We start from the raw sequence: 22,756 nt of genomic DNA on the forward strand, positions 1-22,756 counted from the left end.
TTCTTCCCTAGAGCGGGAGAACCGTCTTCCAAGAAGGCAAAAGGTGACCCTTAAAAAAAAGGTGACCCTTAAAAAAAACACCAAATTCTTTTTTAAAAAATGGTTAACTTTGTTAAATTGGTGGCATTGGCTAAATTGGCTGAATTGGTTAAATTGCTTGAATTGGCTAAATTGGCTGAAGTGGTTAAATTGCTTGAATTGGCTGAAGTGGTTAAATTGCTTGAATTGGTTTAAATTTGGCTTTTTGGGCTGCCCCTCTCCTCCTCCTCCTCCTCCTGCCTCACTCCGAGATGCCAGGACCAGATGCCAAGACCAGCAAAGATAAGAAAAACACTTTTGTACTGTATGGTCATGGCTGTGATGTTTTCAAAGTGTGAGATGTGTTTGGCCTTGATTTGATGTGGGCCAGAGAGTGTGACCATGGGGTTGCTTTTTTAGATTTGGGGTTGCTTTGGTCATGGCTATGATGATTTGAGAGCTCCTCCTCCTCCTTCTCCTGCCTCACTCTGATGCCAAGACCAGCAAAGATAAGAAAAACACTTTTTTTCCTTTATCCTTTAGAATGGGCCTGACCTTGGGGTGGCATGTTCAGATTTGGGGTTTCTGGCCTTTGAGTTTGGGTTCTGGGGTGGCTTGGTCATGGCTGTGATGTTTTCAAAGTGTGAGATGTGTTTGGCCTTGATTTGATGTGGGCCAGAGAGTGTGACCTTGGGGTGGCATGTTCAGATTTGGGGTTTCTGGCCTTTGAGTTTGGGTTCTGGGGTGGCTTGGTCATGGCTGTGATGTTTCAAAGTGTGAGATGTGAGGTTTGCATGTTTGGCCTTGATTTGATGTGGGCCAGAGAGTGTGACCTTGGGGTGGCATGTTCAGATTTGGGGTTTCTGGCCTTTGAGTTTGGGTTCTGGGGTGGCATGGTCATGGCTGTGATGTTTTCAAAGTGTGAGATGTGTTTGGCCTTGATTTGATGTGGGCCAGAGAGTGTGACCTTGGGGTGGCATGTTCAGATTTGGGGTTTCTGGCCTTTGAGTTTGGGTTCTGGGGTGGCATGGTCATGGCTGTGATGTTTTCAAAGTGTGAGATGTGTTTGGCCTTGATTTGATGTGGGCCAGAGAGTGTGACCTTGGGGTGGCATGTTCAGATTTGGGGTTTCTGGCCTTTGAGTTTGGGTTCTGGGGTGGCATGGTCATGGCTGTGATGTTTTCAAAGTGTGAGATGTGTTTGGCCTTGATTTGATGTGGGCCAGAGAGTGTGACCTTGGGGTGGCATGTTCAGATTTGGGGTTTCTGGCCTTTGAGTTTGGGTTCTGGGGTGGCATGGTCATGGCTGTGATGTTTTCAAAGTGTGAGATGTGTTTGGCCTTGATTTGATGTGGGCCAGAGAGTGTGACCTTGGGGTGGCATGTTCAGATTTGGGGTTTCTGGCCTTTGAGTTTGGGTTCTGGGGTGGCATGGTCATGGCTGTGATGTTTTCAAAGTGTGAGATGTGAGGTTTGCATGTTTGGCCTTGATTTGATGTGGGCCAGAGAGTGTGACCTTGGGGTGGCATGTTCAGATTTGGGGTTTCTGGCCTTTGAGTTTGGGTTCTGGGGTGGCATGGTCATGGCTGTGATGTTTTCAAAGTGTGAGATGTGTTTGGCCTTGATTTGATGTGGGCCAGAGAGTGTGACCTTGGGGTGGCATGTTCAGATTTGGGGTTTCTGGCCTTTGAGTTTGGGTTCTGGGGTGGCATGGTCATGGCTGTGATGTTTTCAAAGTGTGAGATGTGAGGTTTGCATGTTTGGCCTTGATTTGATGTGGGCCAGAGAGTGTGACCTTGGGGTGGCATGTTCAGATTTGGGGTTTCTGGCCTTTGAGTTTGGGTTCTGGGGTGGCTTGGTCATGGCTGTGATGTTTTCAAAGTGTGAGATGTGTTTGGCCTTGATTTGATGTGGGCCAGAGAGTGTGACCTTGGGGTGGCATGTTCAGATTTGGGGTTTCTGGCCTTTGAGTTTGGGTTCTGGGGTGGCATGGTCATGGCTGTGATGTTTTCAAAGTGTGAGATGTGTTTGGCCTTGATTTGATGTGGGCCAGAGAGTGTGACCTTGGGGTGGCATGTTCAGATTTGGGGTTTCTGGCCTTTGAGTTTGGGTTCTGGGGTGGCATGGTCATGGCTGTGATGTTTTCAAAGTGTGAGATGTGAGGTTTGCATGTTTGGCCTTGATTTGATGTGGGCCAGAGAGTGTGACTTTGGGGTGGCATTTTCAGATTTTGGGTTTCTGGCCTATGGGCTTGAGTTCTTGTGTGCTTTGGCCATGGCTGTGATGATTTGAGAGTGTGGGGTGGGACTTTTGCACGTTTGGGCCAGAGAGTGTGACCATGGGGTTGCTTTTTTAGATTTGGGGTGCTTTGGTCATGGGTGTGATGATTTGAGAGCTCATCCTCCTCCTCCTGCCTGACTCTGAGATGCCAGAACCATCAAAGAGAGAAAAAAACTTTTTTTCTTTATCCTTTAGAAAGTTTAGAATGGACCTGTCAGTCATTGTTAAGATCATTAGAAAGTTTAGAATGGACCTGTCAGTCATTGTTAAGATCCTTAGAAAGTTTAGAATGGACCTGCCAGTCATTGTTAAGCTCTTTAGTGCCTCAGGCAACTTTGTATTACATTGTATTGTAGGGTACTTAGCTTAATAGGCCTCTATTGTGACTTTGTTTTGACTTGCAGGTTCAGTCTGAGGTCATGGAACGCATTAGTTATTTTCAATGGGAAAAGCGCTTCGGGTTACGAAATTTTCGGCTTACGAAAGGAATAGCGGAACGAATTAATTTCGTAACCCGGGGTACCAGTGTATCAGAATTTTGGCTTATGATGAACCAGGTATGCTAGTGCACATCGCTGGATCATTCCTATTTGTTTCCTCCAACCAGCCTCCTTGAATAATCTGTCTCTTAACAAGATGGAATCATAAGCTACGGTTTATTCTCAACAAAAAAACAACATCCCAAAAATCCCAGTTTTGACATAATGCAAAACAAACTACAGAGCTGCACTGAAAGGAGAGTTGGTTTGCAAGGATGGGCAGGTAAAGCATGCTGAAACCTTTCATTTCCCACTCCCACTCCCCACCACCACTTGCAATTCCCTCCAATGGGTTTTTCCCTCCTTTTCACACATGCCAAGAGAAACTATTACCTTGCATTCATCTGCTGAAAGGTTATGATATAGCGGACATCCAGATATGGAAAAGTGCCTCTCATGTTTCCCTGTCAGATGGCCTGAGGAGAGAATACATATCGTATTTAGTGATAAAAAGGACAGCTAGCAGATTCAGACATGAAATTTTAAAAATTGGAACTTAGTTTATGGTGGGTTCTACAATACCTAAAGAATTGCAGCCAGGGGTGGGACATTTCATGTTGAAATTGTAGCTTTCATGGAAACGACGGCGTTTGGGACGATGGGACAGGTCACTTCCAGAATCCTTCATAGACATATCCTTGGCAATGCTCTCATCGTGAGACATGTTGGGACTAGAGATATCAATATCAGATTCTGAGGATGGGGCATTCCCAGTTGGTGTCCGGGGTGGAGACTCATCGTGATCAGCTGCATTCTTAGTGTCTGTGACAGTCACAACATTACAAGATTGTGTAAAGAAACTGGAAAACATTAAAAAGAAGGAACTTCTCCAAAGAATTAATATGCAGGTGTTAATACCAGGCCTACAATATAACATGGTATTAAAGACATATTATTGATCTCCAGACTAAATTTCTGAGAGTAGCCTCAACCCAAAAGGAAAAATGAGAGGTAGACATATGACCTCATAACTGTTTGTGCTCACCCTAAAGGCTGGATGGATGAGAGAGCAGAGGGAGGTCAGCGCTTCCAGAATAGATTACACTCTTGATTTTCACCAGAGCATTCCCCTTTTTAAATACGAGTTCAAGTACAGTGCTTATATTGACCCATAGATAAGTCGACTCAGCTTTTTGGGTCAATTTTTTTACTAAAATTTCTAGACTTATACAGTACATGAGTATATACAATGCTCAGATTTTAAAGGCAACCTTAGCTAAGCTACTGTCTCTAATTCTAAAGCTCCCTGTTCTCAAGGAAGCATTCTGTACAGAAAGTCTAATGAGCAACAACACAGAAATAAATCCAGTATGATCCCATTTATCAGTAGCTCCCCACTCCCTGTGCCCAGTTCACCAACCTCTATCAGAAAAGTCCACCACTTGCTCCGTTTCCGATCCAGATGAACGGGTCTGTCGAAGTGGGTATTTTTTGGGAGTCACAGGTGCAGGCTGTTGCTGGCTGCGGGTTACTCTTCTGGTAGAATAGATAGGCTCCTCTCCTCCAAATGATGGGGGATTTCGAACTGGACTGGAATCTGATTTTACAAGGTGAGGAAGATAAAAAGAAGAAATATATTTCATTTGATGAAGCACTGATCAAAGCACCTTAGCACTCACAGCTCTTCCCATATTAACATTGTTTCTGACAAAGAGAACCTGAATATAGTCAAGGTTTTTAAAAGTATGAGCTTAAGGTGCAAACACTTCTCAACTGACAAATTCCTTCCTAATCCTAAATCATGTTCAACTCAGACCATACATATGAGAAATGGGGCCAGTGACAAATATGAGCTAGCAGGTTCTATGTTCAAGTCCCATCTGAACTATGATCTGATCAGTGGACCTCAGGCAAACCACTAGCTCTCAGCCCCCATGCTGGAAGACCTTTGGATCTTGGCCAAGATCTACTTGCATAGGTTTACACTAATTTCGGGTGCGGGGGACAAACTCTGGCAACCTGCTAGAGAAGAATTCAATATGATGATTTCACTCAGTACACACTTTCATCATAGGTACTAGCTCTCCATTCCCTTACAGTGAGATTTTTATATAGATTTATCTTTCTTTGATGGAGGAGTGGTTCGAAAGTAACCTCTCCAATGCCTTCCAAAGATGAAAAAGGATTATTGGGCTCTGTGCATGTGGGCACACAGCCAGCATCACCCAAGACAGCATCATATCTGGACCTGTGGAATAAATGCACCCATGTTATGGAATGATCTGTTCCATGCCCCCATGGTGTGTAACTGTTTACATGGATTCACAGCTACAGCTTGATATAAGGATGGACAAAGACTCAATTAAGGTGCAAGTAGGTAGACTGTATAGCGGATGCCTCTTTTAGTAGGGCTAAAGGGGGAAATGATCAAGCACTGGAAACCCTCCAATACAGGTATGCTTCAGTTAATAAAGTATATATATTCCTGGACATTATTACTTTAACTAAAAACAAAGAAAATAAAAGCAGTTCAACATGTTTCAGCAAACTTACTATTGGAAACTAACAACATGCACATGTGAAATGAAACAACCAGGTCAGATAAGCCTTGCATGAAGGGGAAAACATGCTGAACTTTATACCTGAAGGTTTCATCCCAAATGCAGCCAGGAATGACGTTTTCTTTCATCAGCCTTCACTTTTCCTATGATATTCTTTTTGATAGCCAAACATATACTGGTAGATCCATGCTTTCTTTTAACATAGGTGAAAAAGGCTTATCTATTCTCTTTCTTCTCTATTTAGCTCTTCATACATGCTCAGTAAGGGAAGTAGCTGATGTTTAACTTGCCTGTATTAGGTAGGCACATACAGCTATATTAGGATATGATAGAGCAGAATCAATTTTTCCATCAGTTCAAGGTTTATTGTGTTGTTTACTGCAGACACACTGCAACAAACCAACAAAAAGTCTATGTTTCTCCAGCCCTCTTTCACCACTTCCCTAAGGCCAACGCTGCTAAAAACCCTCCACCTGGAGAGATAACGTGAAGGAAAAGAGGGGCTGGGAGGGCATTTAAAACTTTCTAAAAATGGAATTTCACTATCACAGGCTTTGTTAACTGTGGAATGTGTAACCTGTATATAAGTATTGTAAGATACACAGTTTAATTATTTTGAAGGCACTCGCAGATGCACCTTGAGAACTCTGGCTAAGTCTAGCGGAAGAGCGGGTCACGCGTGCTGACTGGCGTGAAGTGCCATCACTTTCCGAACTGTCTGTATGTTCTGGGTCTGTAGAGAAATCTGAGTCCTCGGTCCCATCAGAACTGCTGCCTGCATTTCTCTGAAAGACCAAAGACACAAAACAGAAAGGCAAATGTATTATTTGTATAGGATCACCTCCTAAGGGCTCAGCACAAATATCTATCAACAAAACACAAACCACCTTCAATTAAAAGTCTTACTCACAAATCCATCAAGCACAAATTAAAATCTTACAATATTTCAGATGAGAGGAATGCTCAGACTATAGTGCAGATGACTATCCATAGGTGTGCAAGAACATGACTGTCAGATTCTGGCGTTGACTCTGTATAATGTTAAATTCCCATGCTGGGAGAAAAGTGAGATAAGTTCATTTTAAAGAATTTCAGTGGTATATGACAAAGGAAAGGTGGCACAGTGGTTAATTGCCTGTACTGAAGCCACTGACTCACAAGCTACAAGATTTTGAGTTCAATACCAGCCAAGGGCTCAGCGTGGACTCAGCCTGGCATCCTTCTGAGGTTGTTAAAATAAGTACCCAGCTTGTTGGGGGCAATTAGCTTACACATTGTAAACCGCTTGCTATTGTTATTGCTAACTCTTAAGTCAAGCTGTCAAGGCTTTTGTAGGTCAAAACCTCTGAAGAGGGCCAAAAAAGCCACAAAAGTAGCACATTCTCTTGTATACCAGCCACAGCTTCAAAACAGTTTACAGCCTGATGTCCCTGTCCTCTAACACAACTCACATTAGTCAACACTTTAGAGGAACCTATTGCCATACTTTAAGGCAGGGGTAGGTAACTAAGGCCTGCAGATATTTTTTGGACTGACTTGCATAATCCCTCATTACCACCTATGTGGCTGGAGCCTGTCAGGTGCTATAAGTCAGATCTCAGGGCAACAGTTCTCAAAATATGTTATTGTTTCATAGAAGCACTTGGAAATCACCAACAAAACATTGGGCTTCTAGCTACTTTGCACTATAGCTCCCATAATCCCTACATCTAACTAAAAGATTGTATGTACAGTGCTGTGTAAATTTACAGCGCTTTATAAATAAAGGTTAATAATAATAATAATAATAATAATAATAATGGTGACTAGACTTCAAAATATATGGAAGGTTGCTTCTTCATCCCACACCAAATGATTATCTGCTCTCTGTGGCAGAAATCGGGCACTCTGTGCATTAGCCTGTTTCATAGACCCCAAACATGGCTGAGATCTTGCTGATGTTACACAGTTTATAATACAGAGAGATCTCAAAGGTGCTACAAGATCTCTCTACATACTGATTCTACAGACTAACATAAGATTATAATATAGCTTGCAGTAATATATTGCATCCATATTATGATATCAGATGACAAATATGGTTCAAAATATGTGCCTGAAGGCTGAATTATAAATGTAGAATGTTGAGTGCAGCATATTTGTATATACCAGTATATGAAGACAGGTTGACAGAGTGTGAATAGGAGGTGCTATTGGAATGATGTGTTGGGAAAAGAAAACAAAAGGATTGGGATTCAGAAGTCAGAGACAGAAAGGAACTAAGTTCCAAAAAGACAGTAAAGACTGTGCAAGGGTGGACTGTATTGTACAGTCAACATACATTATTAATAGTATATTAAATTAAAGGAGAACTGCAGCCACAAATGTTTGTGCATTGGAGGCTAAAGAGTGAATAAACATATTTTTAAATGTTATATTGTACTACTGAAATGACAATCAACCAACAGAAACATTTTGTTTTAAATTTAGTGGCTAAACTTGAGTTTTTAGAATAGTATGTAAGGAGTACTGATTTTCACATTGCCAAACTCTGTTAAACAATGACTGCAAGATCTGACTGTTTGAATAGATATAGGACTACTAGATCCCACGAGATCAGCTATCCTTTGTGAACGAATCACCCCCCTTCCCATTTTATTGATATTGCAGACTTTGATTATAGAAAAGCCTACACAAAGACTTGACTGAACATGTTACCATTTGTCTTTGTTGTTGTTTTAGTATGCTATCCATATAGACAGACAGATATAATGTATTTTAACTTACTATGGAAATATTACTGTGTTTTATTGCAGTGTACGTCATCTTGTAATTAACTATGTTGGCCTGATCTCAGAGAAATAAGAGTTTCAAGCGGGATCTGTGTAGAATAAAGATAAAGATGGGGGATAATGGTAGAAAAAGGAAGGAGGGAGGCAGGTCAGCAAGGATATTCTAGTCTGGAAAGGCCTGCCAGAAGAGATCTGTCTTGGGCGTGTTATAGAGCGCCGAAAAGCGGCGCTCTGCCTGCGCCGTCATTAGCTGCGCCGAGAAGCCCCAGCGGCCAAACCGCAAGGCTTCCCGGCACAGCTAAAAAGAAGCGCCAAAATGGCGCTTCTCTATGCGTCGTGGCTATGATGCCGTGAGGCGCCAATGGCACACTCGCGGCGTCATATGCGCCACGCGATGTGCGAACACAGCGCACCCGCTACGTAAAGATGGCGGCCCCGTGTGGAACGGGCGCCGCCATTTTGTACGGACTCAGTCCATACTAGGGTTAGGGGAGTCCGGAAGGGACGCCCCTTTCTAACCCTAGTACAGACTGAGTCCGTACTTTATGCCCATCTGTAACTGACCTTAATAGCCTTCTTAAAGGTTTCCAAGGTGGTAATCTGACAGATCTCGTCCGGCAGGTCATTCCAGAGTCTAGGAGCAGCTGCTGAAAAGGAACGCTGGGTCACTGCAGAGAATCTAGTGCTCTTCGTTTAAAGCAGATTCTTCTCAGTGGAGCTGAGAGTGCGGGAAGGATGATATGGGAGAAGGCGCTCCCACAAGAAGTCAGGACCCAGGCCATGTAGGGCTTTAAAGGTTAAAACCAACACTTTGTATCTTGCCCGGAAGCTAATAGGCAGCCAGTGAAGGGATTTTAAAACATAGAGGAATTGGCTTCCAGTGGGAATCATGGGAACAGCAATGCCCTAAGAAAGAATATGGGGATTTGAGGTGATATCACCATAAGTGATGGTTAGACATGTGATCATCTCAGTGGGACTGTGACCATCTCCAAGTTCAGAGAACAGAGGCTAGCATTTAATATTGCGTTCACAGACACACAGTTCGTAACTTAACCAGGACATTATACAACCTATGTGCTGTATATAGGCGCCTCACTTGGAGCCTGAAGCAATTCATTTTTTCTAAAGAAGCAGCTTTCACTGCTGGATTAATAATCACTATCAAACTAGAAACAATCCTTTCCCTTGTAGCATTGCCTAGTGCAAAAAAGGCAGTTTATTTTCGATTGATTCAGTAGACGCAGTGGCACTATTCTCTTCTAGCATTATAGTCTGCTACTCTGTATGTGGGACATCCAGTTAGATTTTGGATATCTGATTTTGCACTTCTGATACAAATGGCTCTCTTTTTACAGAATAATGAATTTACAAATAACTCCCTTATACAGACACGCTACAATTATGGCTCCTGTGCCTTTAGCATGTGTGTGACAGGCAGAAATTCAATAGATGCAGTGACTGCTGATGGTCCATGGTAAGGAAGAAGATTGAATTTCTACCTGTTATGGAACTGTTAAAAAGTATTAGAGACTGGGAGCAGGAGGGAATGTAAGCCTATACACATCCCAGGCTACTAGTACAAAGCTTACCTTCTCAGATAGTCAGTGTTATGTTACCAGTGGTCACAGCAGAAGGAATTACAAAAGTATTACTGCAAAGGGGGCTACAAAATACATGAGTCCAAGGCGACTCAAACATGCAAGCCAAACTCATGTACCACAAGAAGAAGCGAGCTTCTCATTTCAGCCTCCTATCTGAATAAATGTATAGAAAACACCCTTCCTAAGAAGTGTTGTACTCACAAACATCTTATATTATATCATTAGAGCAAATGTGCTATTGCGTTTTGCACTTTTGATTATAGTCCCACTCATGTTTTCCTTTTTTCTGCCTGGATTCTTTCCTTACACTAACAGTGTAACGTTATTTGCATTATCAAATATCAAATGCCAAGAAAGGAATACAAAGCCAAGGAGAGTCTATACAGTTATGAAGAATTACAGTGTCTTATGCCCCACTACTAGGCCTGAAACAATGTGCACAAAGTAGCGTGTGTCATGAACTACTGAGTAGTTTCATTTTTGTCACTGCTGTTATGAAACATGAAAGAAATAGGTACACTTTCAATTAAACCCCCAATGACTTTAAGGAACAGTCTCGGAGCATCTAATGTTGCAGCAATAACTCCAAGCAGGGTCTTGCCACCCTCAGCACGTGTAAAAGAAATTCATAAGCAAAACAAATATGTATTTAAAAGAGTAATACTACAAGAATCGAAAGGCAGAGTGTTCTAGGCTTCTTACAAACAGTGCTGTATTATTTTGGTGTAATGGCTTGAATGCTGGACTATGACTCTGGGGATCATGGTTTGAATCCTGGCTTGGCCATGGAAACCCACTGGATGATCCTGGGCAAGTCACACTCTTTCAGCCTCAAGAGGATGACTATGACAAGCCCCCCCAGAGGAAACTTGCCCAGAAATCCCTGTAATAGGAACTCCATAGGTCAGAAATGACTTAGAATCATAGAGTTGGAAGAGACCCCAAGGGCCATCCAGGAATACACAATCAAAGCACTTCTGACAGATGGCAGCCTATGTTTAAAGACCTCCAAGGAAGGACACTCCTTCACTCTCTGTGGGAGTGTGTTCCACTGTCAAACAGCTCTTACTGTCAGGACATTCCTCCTAATGTTGAGATGGAATCTCTTGTCCTGGAGCTTGTATCCGTTGCTCCGGGTCCTGTTCTCTGGAGCAACAGAAAACAAGCTTGCTGCATCCTCAATATGATATCCCTTCAAATACTTAAACAGGTATATCATATCACCTCTTAACCGTCTCTTCTCCAGGCTAAACATCCCAGCCCCCTAAGTCATTCCTCATAGGGCATGGCTTCCAGACTCTTCACCATTTTAGTCACCCTCCTTTGAACATGCTCCAGTTTCTCAATGTCCTTTTTGAATTGTGGTGCCCAGAACTGGACAGAGTATTCCGGGGGGGGGGGGGAATAGAGTGGCACTCTTACTTCTCTTGATCTAGACACTTTACTTCCATTGATGCAGCCTAAAATCGCATTGGCCTTGTTAGCTGCTGCATCACACTGTTGGCTCATGGTCAACTTGGACTCCCAGATCCCTTTCACATGTTAAGCCAGGTGTCCTCATCCTACATTGATGCATTTAATGTTTCTGCCTTCAAGGCACATGACACACACATGTAAGCCTACTACACTCATCAATAACCTTCCCTGGGGTTCCAGCAGGAATCCCTCTTCAGCCACCAGTCTTGTTTTGAACCTCCTCTGGCCTCTTCCTTCTCCACCAATCACCGTTAAGGGGGCGGGCTTTCCTGCGGCGCAGTCCACCAATGGGAAGAGAGGGAACGCCAATCCAGGCCATCGCCGCCAGCCAATCAGCGCCTCCCTCAGCCCCCGCTCTCGAGGCACGCAGCCAAGTATGAAGTCGACGGAGAGGCGGAGAGAAGAAAACCGCGCCAGTAGGAAGTGATAGGAAGACTAGCCAATGAGGGCTGAGCCGCGGAGCCAATCAGGGAAGACAGAAGGCGGGACACCACAGTCACCCAAAGGGAGGTGGGAAACAAATAACCGTTGAGGGCGGGGGCTTCCCATGATTGATGGCGCAGCTGGCCACTCAGGTCGCGGCGGGAGGCGGCGGCAGCCAATCAGGGCGCGAAATGAAACAGGGGCTTGAAGGCCTACGTTTTTAACTGGTTTTCGAGCCTGTGTTGGGAAAAGGAGAAAGGGAAGGGAAGGGGTTTGGCTCCTTCTGCGGCCTCTTACCTTCCTGCGCGACATCCTCGTCGGAGGCGGCGGCGGCGGAGGCAGCGAGGGTGGCTGCGCCCCGGCCGCCGCGTTGGCTCCGGCTGTCTCCGTGGTGACTGGCGTGTCTCCGGCTGTCCAGCGCTAGGCCGCGCCGCTGTGTCCCCCCCCCCTTTTGCCTCCAGCTGCGACCTTTCAGCCGACTCCCTTCACTCTTCCGCCGGGACACACGACGGGGATACACACACCCCCGTCCTGCCTGTCACGTGACGCAGACAAACCTCACCTCACGCCAACGGCGCGCCGCCATTTTGGAGTCGGGAATGACGCCTTGGGAGACAGGGCGAACCGCGACGGCCATTTTGGGTGAGGGCAACCCCCCATTCGAAATAGCGCAGGTGGCCATCTTTACTTCGGGCAGCCTTGTGCTTATGGGCAAGTCTAAGCAGAACATATTTGCCTTCAGCGCTGGCTCCGCCATCTTTGGTTTGGGACTCAGCCTCTATTTTTCATTATGGGAACAGCCATCTTTGATTTGGGCGAAGGAGGTTGTTGTGACAGGATGCTCGCTGGACTAGTTCCATTAGCCCTTGGCGAAAGTAGAGATGTCCGTGGCTAAGGTCCAAGACACACTGCAGGAATAATCATATAATAATAATAATAACCAGCATGTTATGAAGCATCAGAGAATTGTAGAGTTGGAAGAGACCAGAGGGCCATCCAGTCCAACCCCATTCTGCCATGCAGGAAATCCAAATCAAAGCACCTTCGACAGATGTCCATCCAGCCTGTTTAAAAACTTCTAAGGAAGGAGACTCCACCACACTCCGAGGAAGGAGTGCATTCCACTGTCGAACAGCCCTGACTGTCAGGAAATTCCTCCTCCTAATGTTGAGGTGGAATCTCTTTCCTGGAGCTTGCATCCATTGCTCCGGGTTCTAGTCTCTGGAGCAGCAGAAAACAAGCTTGCTCCCTCCTCAATATGGCATCCCTTCAAGTATTTAAACAGCTGTCATACAACCTCATAACCTTCTCTTCTTCAGGCTGAACATCCCCAGCTCCCTAAGGCATTCCTCACAGGACATGGTTTCCAGACCCTTCACCACTTTATAGACCCTCTCCTTTGGACACATGGCTCGTTTCTCAACATCCTTTTTAAACTGTGATGCCCAGGACAGGACACAGTATTCCAGGTGGGGCCTGACCAGAGCAGAATAGAGTGGCACTCTTACTTCCCTTGATCTAGACACTATACTTCTATTGATGTAGCCTAAAATCGCATTGGCCTTTTTAGCTGCTGCATCGCACTGTTGGCTCATGTCCACTTGAGATCCTAGATCCCTTTCGCATGTTGTCTCGTTCAGCCAGGTGTCCCTCATCCTATATCTCTGCATTTCATTTTTCCGCCCTAAGTCCAGTACCTCACGTTTCTCCCTGTTGAATTTCATTTTGTTAGCTTTGGCCCAGTTTTCTAGTCAATTCAGGTCATTTTGAATCTTGATCCTGCCCTCTGGAGTATTAACTGTTCCTCCTAATTTGGTGTCATCTGCAAATTAGATAAGTATGCACCCAATTCTGTCAAGAGTGAGAGAAATGGCTGCATTTTAATTAGAGTAATTAATAAAATGATATCATGTTCTGCAGATTCTGGAATGGTCTTGACAATCTCTAGTAGCCCTTAATCATTCAGTTAATTTTTCCCAGTTCCCAGAATTCCATAGCATATCAGTTAAAGGTCCAAAACGCACTGCAGAAATAATCCACTTTGAGACCGCTTTAACTGCCCTGGCTCAGTGCTAGGGAATCCTGGGAACTGTAGTTTGTTGTGGCACCAGAGCTCTTTCCGACAGAGAAGGCAAAGGCCTGTTACAGACAGCCAAAATAAAGCTGCTTCAAGTCACAGTGGAGGTATGGTGTTTCAATGATGCATGCGTCCTAAGAGTCCAGAAGTCACACCAAAGCCACGCTCCAGCCCCAAGAACTGGAGCGTGGCTTTGGTGTGGCTTCTGGACTCTTAGGATGCATGCATCATTGAAACACCATACCTCCACTGTGACTCGAAGCAGCTTTATTTTGGCTGTCTGTAACAGGCCTAAATATCTCACAAAACTACAGTTCCCAGTATTCTGTAGCACTGAGCCAGGGCAGTTAAAGCGGTCTCAAAGTGGATTATTTTTGCAGTGTGTTTTGGACCTTTAACTGATATGGCTCAGTGCTATGGACTTCTGGGAACTGGGGGAAATGAACTGAAAGAACATGGGCTTCTAGAGATAATCAAGGCCCTTCCAGAATCTACACAATACTATTTTAATAGTTAATCAAATTAAAATGCCAGTCTTTCCTCTCCCTCTTTATTACGCACTGGTTTTTGAAAGATACTCTATTGTAATTTTGTCAGCTGGACATTTTAGCTGATAGTCAGGAAACACAAACTCAATATACATCATGGCAATGGCTTGTAGATGCATTGTTTGCTGCTTATATTTTTTTCTTTAAAATATTTAAAATACTAATTAAAAATATGCAAACAGGCTCATTCTCTAAGGAGCAGTCAGGGCGACATTCAAATGGTTTGAAGGGCAGCCAGCGAATGGTAAGATATACACACTGTGTAATTGCTGTCTTTTGTAGAATCTGGAAAATATTTCTTTTTCTTTCTTTTTTCTCCATTTCCCAGAATTCCACAGTTAGCAAAGCGAGGGAATTCAGGAGATTATAGTCTTCCCCCCCCCACCAAAAAAAGGTTTAACCAACATTTTTGTATTTTGCATATATAGTATGCACTGAATCTTACCCATCAATGTGTGCAGTCTGTTCTATTTGAAGTGTAGCCTTGTTTTTTGCCAGATGTGATTGCTGTATTATGGCTACAACATAGAGATAACCTTCTCCTACACAAACCCCATCTCCAGCCACCTGTAGAGTTAAAATTTACAATGCAGCTGAGTTGACTTATATAGAGCTCATAGCACCAACATGGGAGGTGGGACTTAACCAGGAGTAAGGCCATGGACAACGTAACATCTTGATCTGGTGCAAGATCACCTAACAGCATTCCCCATGGTAGGGTCAAAAATGTACATTAGACACAAACTGGGTCTTTAACTTACTTTTGAGATAAAGCCATCAAATCCTAAGGAGGATTTCACTTCTTTTATTTTTATAAAATGCATATATTGGCACAGCACTTTAACACATAAAGTGTGCTTTAAGAAGAGACAAACATTTTGGTTGCTGAGGTCCAAAACACACTGCAGAAATAGTCCAGTTTGAGACCGCTTTAACTGTCCTGCCTCAGTGCTAGGGAATCCTGGCAATTGTAGTTTATTGTGGCACCACAGCTCTCTGGCAGAGAAGGCTAGATGTCTCACAAAACTACAGTTCCCTGAATTCCCTAGCATTGAACCAGGGCAGTTAAAGCAGCCTCAAACTGGATTATTTCTGCTGTATGTTTTGGACCTAACAAATGGTACCACATACCTAAGAATTAAGACAATGGAAGGCCCATTATTAATATGAGTGTGCAGCCAATAACAGCTGAAGGGCTACAGATTGCCCCAGATAAAGTATTAAAAAGACCAAATGAAAAAGCAATCTAGCACATTTCTTAGCTGAATCCAAAGAGTCCTTTTTCTTAAATTAGATTCAGCTGCTCACACTGGTTACTGGTGTGAAGTCATTGTTTTGAAAATCTTGAATCATTGGGACAATCCTCCTTGCCCTCCTAAGAGTTGCTTCTGGCCTGTTACATGGGCTGGACTTTTGGGTACCACAGGTCTTATATGAAATTATCTTAGCATGAGGGGACCTCGCAAACATTTGGTGAGAGACGGAGGCGGGATACAGACCACCCGTTTGGGGCGGCGTGCACCCGCCCCTTTCCCTGCTGTATCAGGGCCTCAGCTGCCAGACAAGCAGCCTCCGAGGCCCCGATCCGCCGCTTTCCAGGCTGCAGGGAAGCTGCAAAAGGCCGCTTCCCCGCGTCCTGGAAAGGGGTGTCCTTGGGGCTTCAAGCCCCAAGGACACCTGGCGACGGCGGGGAGGAGGAGAAAGGGGCTGCTTGGCCCCTTTCTCTTCTGTGTCCCTGGCGCAGCCGTCTGAAGGCTGCGCCCAGCGACACAAACCCAGAAGGAGCTCCAAAATGGAGCTCCTTCCGGGGTTGCGGAAAGGGCGCCCTGGCGCGGCCCCAATACATCACAACCGCGCTGCCTTGCTTGGAGGCGGTGCAGTCGTGACGTAGTGATGGTGGCGGCCGTGTGGAACGGCCACCGCCATTTTCTACGCTTGGAGCGCGTACTAGGGTTAGGGGGTGCGGAAGCACCGCCCCTTCCTAACCCTAGTATGTGCTCGTCGCGTACTTTCTGGCAGTCTGTAACCCGCCGGAAATGTGTTTCAGAGTTGGGAGCAGTCACATTTAGACTACAGCTTCTAGAATTTTTTAGCCTCGTCATTAGCCAAAGTGGCAGTGAGACTCAAGTAGTTGTAATCCCCAAAAGTAACTTTTCTCAACTGTTTATCTGTTTTTGGACTGATGTAAGGCAGGTGGGTGTGTCTTACGTATCATCCCCTTCCAACTAGTGTGGAAATTAATTTTTTTTAAACTTTAACATTAGAGGAAATTCCCTGCAATCCTGGTCACTTGGGGAGGTAGTAATCATGCCCTTAGCCTCTAGTGTGGCTTCTAGCAGCAGAAGCAAGTGTGAAACAACTCTGTTTAAAGCTGGAATTATTTCAAAAGAACCAAAAACCATTTTTTCTATCTCATCTTGCAACAAGATGGGAAAGCCAATCCTTTTCCAGCACATCTCTTTCTGCAAGCACTCCTGTGGTTGACTCTTGTGTTTTTGGTTTTCCTTCCTTTTCATGGCCATCCTACATCCACCAAAGGTTATCTTTCTGTGCACATGACTGGCAGCTCTCATCTAGCAATCTCAGCTTCTAGATTTTAGCAAATGGCGGGGTGGTTCTCTCCTTTGTGAGGGAGATTGGCCATTCTTGTACAGAAGAAAATCTCTCAGTTTTCTAGATCCACAGGGAGAGGCGGGAAATAGAAATAAATTTTATTATTATTATTATTATTATTATTATTATTAAGTATTTAGCTTAGCTTAGCTTACTATATAAATAAGGGTTAATAATAACTGGTTTTGGTTTATTTTTGAGGAACTTCTTCGGAAAATAAGACTTATAAAGAAAACTACTACGGAGTGGGGCAGACACAGTGTGTTGTGTCCTGAGGAGTTGTCAAGGAAGGTTTGTTTCAACAATCTTTCAATTAAAAATTAACCATATGCATGTGTGAAATTAAATCACCAGGTCAGGTATGCTTTGCATAAGTAAGCAAATACCATTTGGAAACGTCTTCCAAAATACATCTAGGAGTTTTTCTTTTTCTTTCACCAACCTTAGTTATTCTTATGATTTCATTTTTGTGGCAAATTTATAAATCTATGCTTCTTTAACATTCTGGAGGGAACACATGGTGCAGGCTTATCTGCTGTCCCTCCTTTCTCTCCCTTTTGCTTTTCAGTTATGCTCTCTTAGGGATTCTGGAGGCAGTTGCCGTTTACTTTGCTTGTAGGTTGGCACACCTGACTGCTCAAGCTTTACTGGGTTGTTTGCTGCAGACAGGCTGCTTAAACCAGACACCAAAATCTGTTTCTCAAGCGTCTCCTTCCTCATCCTCCCAATGTGATGCTGCTAAAAAGTAATCTAGCAAGATGGAAGATGAGCGAGAAAGGTGGGACCGCACAGCTGTAAAAGGACTTTAAAGGAGCTTCTTTGTTTAAGGCTTTGTTAACTGAGGTATGCTGGTATTTTCCAAGAGAAGAAAGCATTCTTCCTTGTGTTTAGACTTTAAAACACAACTTAATTCTTGCTGGAGGAAAGGAGCAATGCTTTTGCAAATGGCAAGATTAGAAATGGAGACAACCCGGGCCTCTGACAAAAGATGTTTTACGGGAAGTTATTAACTCTGCCTGTTCCTAATATTTCTTGCCTAAAAAACCGTATGAATTAATGGGGTTGCCATAAGTAGAGAGGTGATTTGGAGGCACGTACACACATACGCACAATAATTTAAGGTAGCAGTTTATCACACTCTGGTGCATAGCAAGCCCAAGGTTGCACTGAAAGGCATGGGACTTATGTCCAAGCAAACAAGATAGGACTCTGAAGTGAAACATTTTGGCCCTTAGGAACTATCTGCAACTTGGTTTAAATCCAATGGCAGACTGGATCATAAATCACTCTGCAAGGTTTTCTTGTCTGACACCTGGCCGTCTTCACAAGCAACCGGTGGGAAAAGGTTGTCATGCTATGTTAGGAAGTTGTCTCCTTTCCAGATAAGCTGGAGTTCAGCCAAAATACGGAAGCCTGCTCCTTCCCACCCCATCCACGTCTTATCTGCTTAGGGCTTCAGACAGTCTGCTGTAGCTTCTGTAGGAGATATGCCCACCACACCCGCTCCCTTGCAGACATTCCAGACTGAAAGATTTTAACACAACATTGTGATCTTTGGTCATTTAATTTTCTTGGGGATGCCATCAGAAGACTTTGCTGACATGAATTTTTTAAATTCTGTTTTTGTTTTCTCCTCTTTTTCTTTTCAGAGCGTATGGTAATCAGCACAGAGTAGTCTTCCCCAACCTGTTGCCCACCAGATGTGCTAGAGTCAACTCTAACTCCCTTTGCCTACAACCAACACAGCCCTTAGAAGGCTGATTTAGCTTCTGAAAGTAGAATTAAAGCAAAATCGGGAGAAGAAGCTGTGCCTTGTTATGTTTGAGAATGCAGAGCAACCTCAGATGTCTAAGCAAGTTAAAGGGGAACAATTAGCTTGATATTGAATTGCTTTATGAATTTTACAAATTTTACCTGTAACTAATTGTACTTTATATTTTGGTGTATGACCATAAATAAATGATGATGGTGATGAAATAAATGAAGATGAATTGTTTGACTTTACATGCGCAGAACTTCCATGCCTGAAGAGCCCAATCCAATGAACTACTTCAGTTAAAATGGCTGCCGTTGTACTTTACCTTTTATATAGAAGTATTGCTGTCTTTTCCTACAAATTGTCTTATGGTCATTCATTAATTATTTTTGTCCCTTTGCACTTTTGTTGGTTTAATGCTGTTTTCCTCCTTCCTTTCTACCTATTTACCTTGCTGTATGCTTCTTGGACACAGAAAATCCTTGAGGTATAGATAAATTGTTGGGTTCTATATCAGTAACCCCACAACTTGGACCATGCTAGGGTTTGTCAAGGCTGTATTGTGGGATGGATGAACGCTGTGTATTTTGTGTTATTTATGTATTATAGTGTGGTATTGGAGCCAGCATGGTATAGTGGTTTGAGTGTTAGACTGTGACTCTGGAAACCAAGGTCTGAGTCCTGGCTTGGCCATGAAACCCACTGCGTGACCTTGGGTAAGTCACACTCTCTCAGCATGAGGATGGCAATGGCAAACCCCCTCTGAAGAAACTGAATCCAATCATGGGAGAAAGGTGGGATATATATAATTGCAATAAATAATAATATAAATAATTATTGCTAAGAAAATACCATGACAGGGTCACCTTAGGGTGGCCATAAGTCAGAAACAACTTGAAGGTATGTATACACACACAAAAAAGCAAGCCTTGATTTTGCCATTTTATATAAGAGATGCCATTATGTATAAGGGACACTATTTACTATCCATTGTATTTAATGGGACTTGAACATCCACGGTTTTTGGTATCTACAGGGGAATCTTAGAATCAAACCCCAGTGGATACCAAGGGCACACTGTATTTGGAGTGGGACTTTGGAGATCCACTGGAGGCCCATTCACACTACAGTATTACAGTGCTATTTAACTGCCATGATTCTGTGCTATGGAATCCTGGGACTGGTCTGGTGTTTTAGGGAAGGGATGTTTAGAATTCTCAGTTAGAATGCCTCTTTGAACTACAATTCCCAGCATTCCATAGGAGAGACTCCTGGCAGTTAAAGTGGAATAATACCACTATAATTCTGTAATATGAACAGGCCTTAATCTCCCACTGGTTGCTCTTGGTCCAGCTGCACTTTCAGCCTGACCTACCTACCTCACAGGGTTGGTGTAAGGAAATAATGTGGGTTAGCCATGTAGTCTGCCTTAAACTCACTGGAGGAAAGGTAAATAGAAATGTAATAATATATACCAATAATGTGATTCTAGTGCCAATACTGATTAGCAAAAGTTAAAAACATACTGCAGAAATAATTCAGTTTGAGACTGCTTTAACTACCCTGGCTCAATGCTAGGGAATTCTGTGAACTGTAGAGACATTTAGCCTTCTCTATCTGAAAGAGCTTTGGTGCCACAAGAAACTACAATTCCCAGGATTCCCTAGCACTGAGCCAGGGCAGTTAGAGCGGTCTCAAACTGGATTATTTCTGCTGTGTGTTTAGGATCAAATACTGTACTCTTTTTTTTTTCTAAGTGGAAGGTAGTGTTTGTGTTGTTTTTCATATGGAGCTCAACAACCACACTGGCTGGGGAGACTAAAAGCATAGTCCAATTCATCAGGTTGCTCTAAGATGGTGGTTTCCAAAACCTTGATCCTCCAGGTGTTTTGGACTTCAACTCCCAGGATTCTTAGACATATAATTATAATAAGATAATATTATATTCTTAGACATTGGCCATTGTGGCTAGGGCTTCTGGGAGTTAAGAGTCCAAAATACCTGGAGAGCCAATGTTTGGAAAAAAATCTCTGTCCTTAGGCCATTAAGTGATGTACTGCCCCATATATCTATATGGGGGTAGCTAGGTAATTGAGCCACTAAGATTTACTAGGTAATTGAGCTCAATTAATGGTAATTTGAAATCATCTCATTAACTTGCATATGTTAGCAAAGATGAGGACACAAAATGTTATACAGTGGTACCCCGGGATACGAAAGCACCGCCTTACGAAATTCCCGGGTTACGAAAAAAAATAATTTAAAAAAACTGTTCCGCGTTACGAAAGTTTTTTCGGGTTACGAAAAAACTTTTGGTGCTTTTCGGCGCTATTTCGCACCAAAAAGCGGCTTTCGCTATTAGCGCCTATGGCAATTCGGCTTGCGAAAGTCTTCCGGGTTACGAAAAGGGCAGCGGAACGAATTAATTTCGTAACCCGGGGGACCACTGTATTTGTAATTCATATTGACTAGAGCCAGCATGTTGTAGTGGTTTAAGAGTTGGAGTATGATTCTGGAGAAGAGGGTTCAAATCCCAGCTTGGCCATGTAAACACACTGGGTGAACTTGGACAGGTCACACTCTCTCAACCTCAGGGCATGGCAACAGCAAACACCTTAAGAAGAAACATGTCAGGAAAGCCCTGTGATACACTTGCTTGGAAACCTGTCTCCATAAGCTGGAAACGACTTGAAGACACACAAAATGATGATGATGATGATGACAATGATGGAGCCAGTGTAGCTTAGTGGTTTTGAGTGTCAGACTATGACTCTGGAGACCTGGGTTCCAATCCTGGCTCAGACATGTGAACCAATTGGGTGACCTTGGGCAAGTTACACTCTCTCAGCCTCAAAGGATGGCAATGGCAAGCCTTCTCTAAACCAATCTTATCAAGGAAACTCCATGACAGAATGGTCATGAACTGGAGGCAACCTGAAGGCACACAACATATTATTATTTTATCATTATTATATCTATCTAAATATAATAATTATAATAAAATCTATTATAATTATTATGTTTTTACATATATAATTATAATAAAATAATATAAAATATTTATAATATATAATATTAACTGCTGTAAATACGTAAATAAAATGCTGTAGTGCCACTATCCTTCCCAGTATTTGCTCTCTCTCCTCCCACTCTGCACAGCACAGAATGCTAGTCAGGGCAGGGATGGTCCAGGGACTGAAGCGAAAGAGCATGCGCAGCACGCGTGAGAGTCCTGTCCTGAAGCCCCGCCCCTCCCAACTCGCTGCCCAATGAGATGCGGCGGGGGGTCGAGGCCACGCCCACTGCCCCTTTAAAAAGGCATGCTGTGACGGGGGAGGGAGCCCCCGGCCGTCACTTGTCGCTGGGAGAGCGAGCGGAGAGGGTCTCCAGAGTTGTTCCTGAGGGACCCTTTTGGGGAGGGAAAGCGTAACGCCTCTCTCTCTTATATGCGGGGCTTGGGAAGGGGGAATGGCAGCGGGGACGTCTTCCTATTGCCGGGGGGGTCTCCAGCCGCTCAAGGCCACCGTCCCTTTCCAGCTGCAGCAGCACCGACGGAGCGGAGATGGGGGCCGGGCAGGTAACCGGTGTGTGAGTGTGTCGCTGCGTCCGCACTGCAGAAGTAATCCGGTTTGAGACCACTTTTAGATTGCATCCATACTGGAGAAAATAACCCAGTTTGGCACCGCTTTAACTCTTTATCTGACTCTTTGCTATGGAATTCTGGGAGTTGGGCCCACAACAAACTCCAACTCCCAGAATTCCATAGCCTTTGAGCCAGGGCAGCTAAAGCGGTCCCAAACCGGGTTATTTCTCCAGTATGGATGCAGCCTTCATTGTCATGGCTCCATGCTGTGGAATTCAGTTTGTTGCGCTACAACAAACTGCACTTCCCAGAATTCTATACCATGGAGCCATGGCAGTTAAAAGAGGCCTCACACTGGATTATTTCTGCAGTGCGGACGCAGCCTGTGTCTGGGCAGTGCCTTTTGTAGTGTGTGTGTTGTGTGCCTTCAAGTCATTTCTGACTCATGGAAAGTGTTCTTGGCAAGTTCCCTCCAGAGGAGGTTGGCCATTGCCTTCCCCTGAGGCTGAGAGAGTGTGACTTGCCCAAGGTCACCCAGTGGGTTTCATGACAGAGCTGGGAATCACTCT

General features: G+C 44.0%; 2 protein-coding genes and 1 long non-coding RNA gene across 6 annotated transcripts in view; 2 read left to right on the plus strand and 1 right to left on the minus strand.

Moving 5' to 3' along the window:
• KAT7 (lysine acetyltransferase 7) overlaps positions 1-11,991 on the minus strand; it is a 44,579-nt gene extending 32,588 nt beyond the window's left edge. For all 3 annotated transcript variants that reach the window (XM_089531678.1, XM_089531677.1, XM_089531679.1), the window contains exons 1-5: positions 11,908-11,991; positions 5,974-6,121; positions 4,196-4,372; positions 3,358-3,597; positions 3,169-3,251 (exon numbers count right to left, since the gene is read on the minus strand). In XM_089531678.1, the coding sequence (XP_089387804.1) occupies positions 3,169-3,251; positions 3,358-3,597; positions 4,196-4,372; positions 5,974-6,121; positions 11,908-11,922 (663 nt within the window). In that variant the 5' untranslated portion in view covers positions 11,923-11,991. The remainder of the gene's footprint in view (positions 1-3,168; positions 3,252-3,357; positions 3,598-4,195; positions 4,373-5,973; positions 6,122-11,907) is intronic.
• A 138-nt stretch (positions 11,992-12,129) lies between these two features.
• LOC149309042 (uncharacterized) lies at positions 12,130-18,811 on the plus strand. The gene is made up of 4 exons (XR_016281877.1): positions 12,130-12,252; positions 14,418-14,479; positions 17,050-17,139; positions 18,498-18,811. It is a non-coding gene; the product is annotated as an uncharacterized LOC149309042 (long non-coding RNA).
• Positions 18,812-21,994: 3,183 nt separating this feature from the next.
• The window catches only part of FAM117A (family with sequence similarity 117 member A), a 42,592-nt gene continuing 41,830 nt past the window's right edge, over positions 21,995-22,756 (plus strand). The window contains exon 1 of one of the 2 annotated variants that reach the window (XM_089531681.1): positions 21,995-22,181. In XM_089531681.1, the coding sequence (XP_089387807.1) occupies positions 22,073-22,181 (109 nt within the window). In that variant the 5' untranslated portion in view covers positions 21,995-22,072. The remainder of the gene's footprint in view (positions 22,182-22,756) is intronic. The other variant, XM_089531680.1, reaches the window with a different exon arrangement.

Source organism: Sceloporus occidentalis, unplaced genomic scaffold (assembly GCF_023333645.1).
Source record: "Sceloporus occidentalis isolate IW3139 unplaced genomic scaffold, rSceOcc1.0.p SCAF_7, whole genome shotgun sequence".
In the NCBI taxonomy this organism is placed as follows: Eukaryota; Metazoa; Chordata; class Lepidosauria; order Squamata; family Phrynosomatidae; genus Sceloporus; species Sceloporus occidentalis.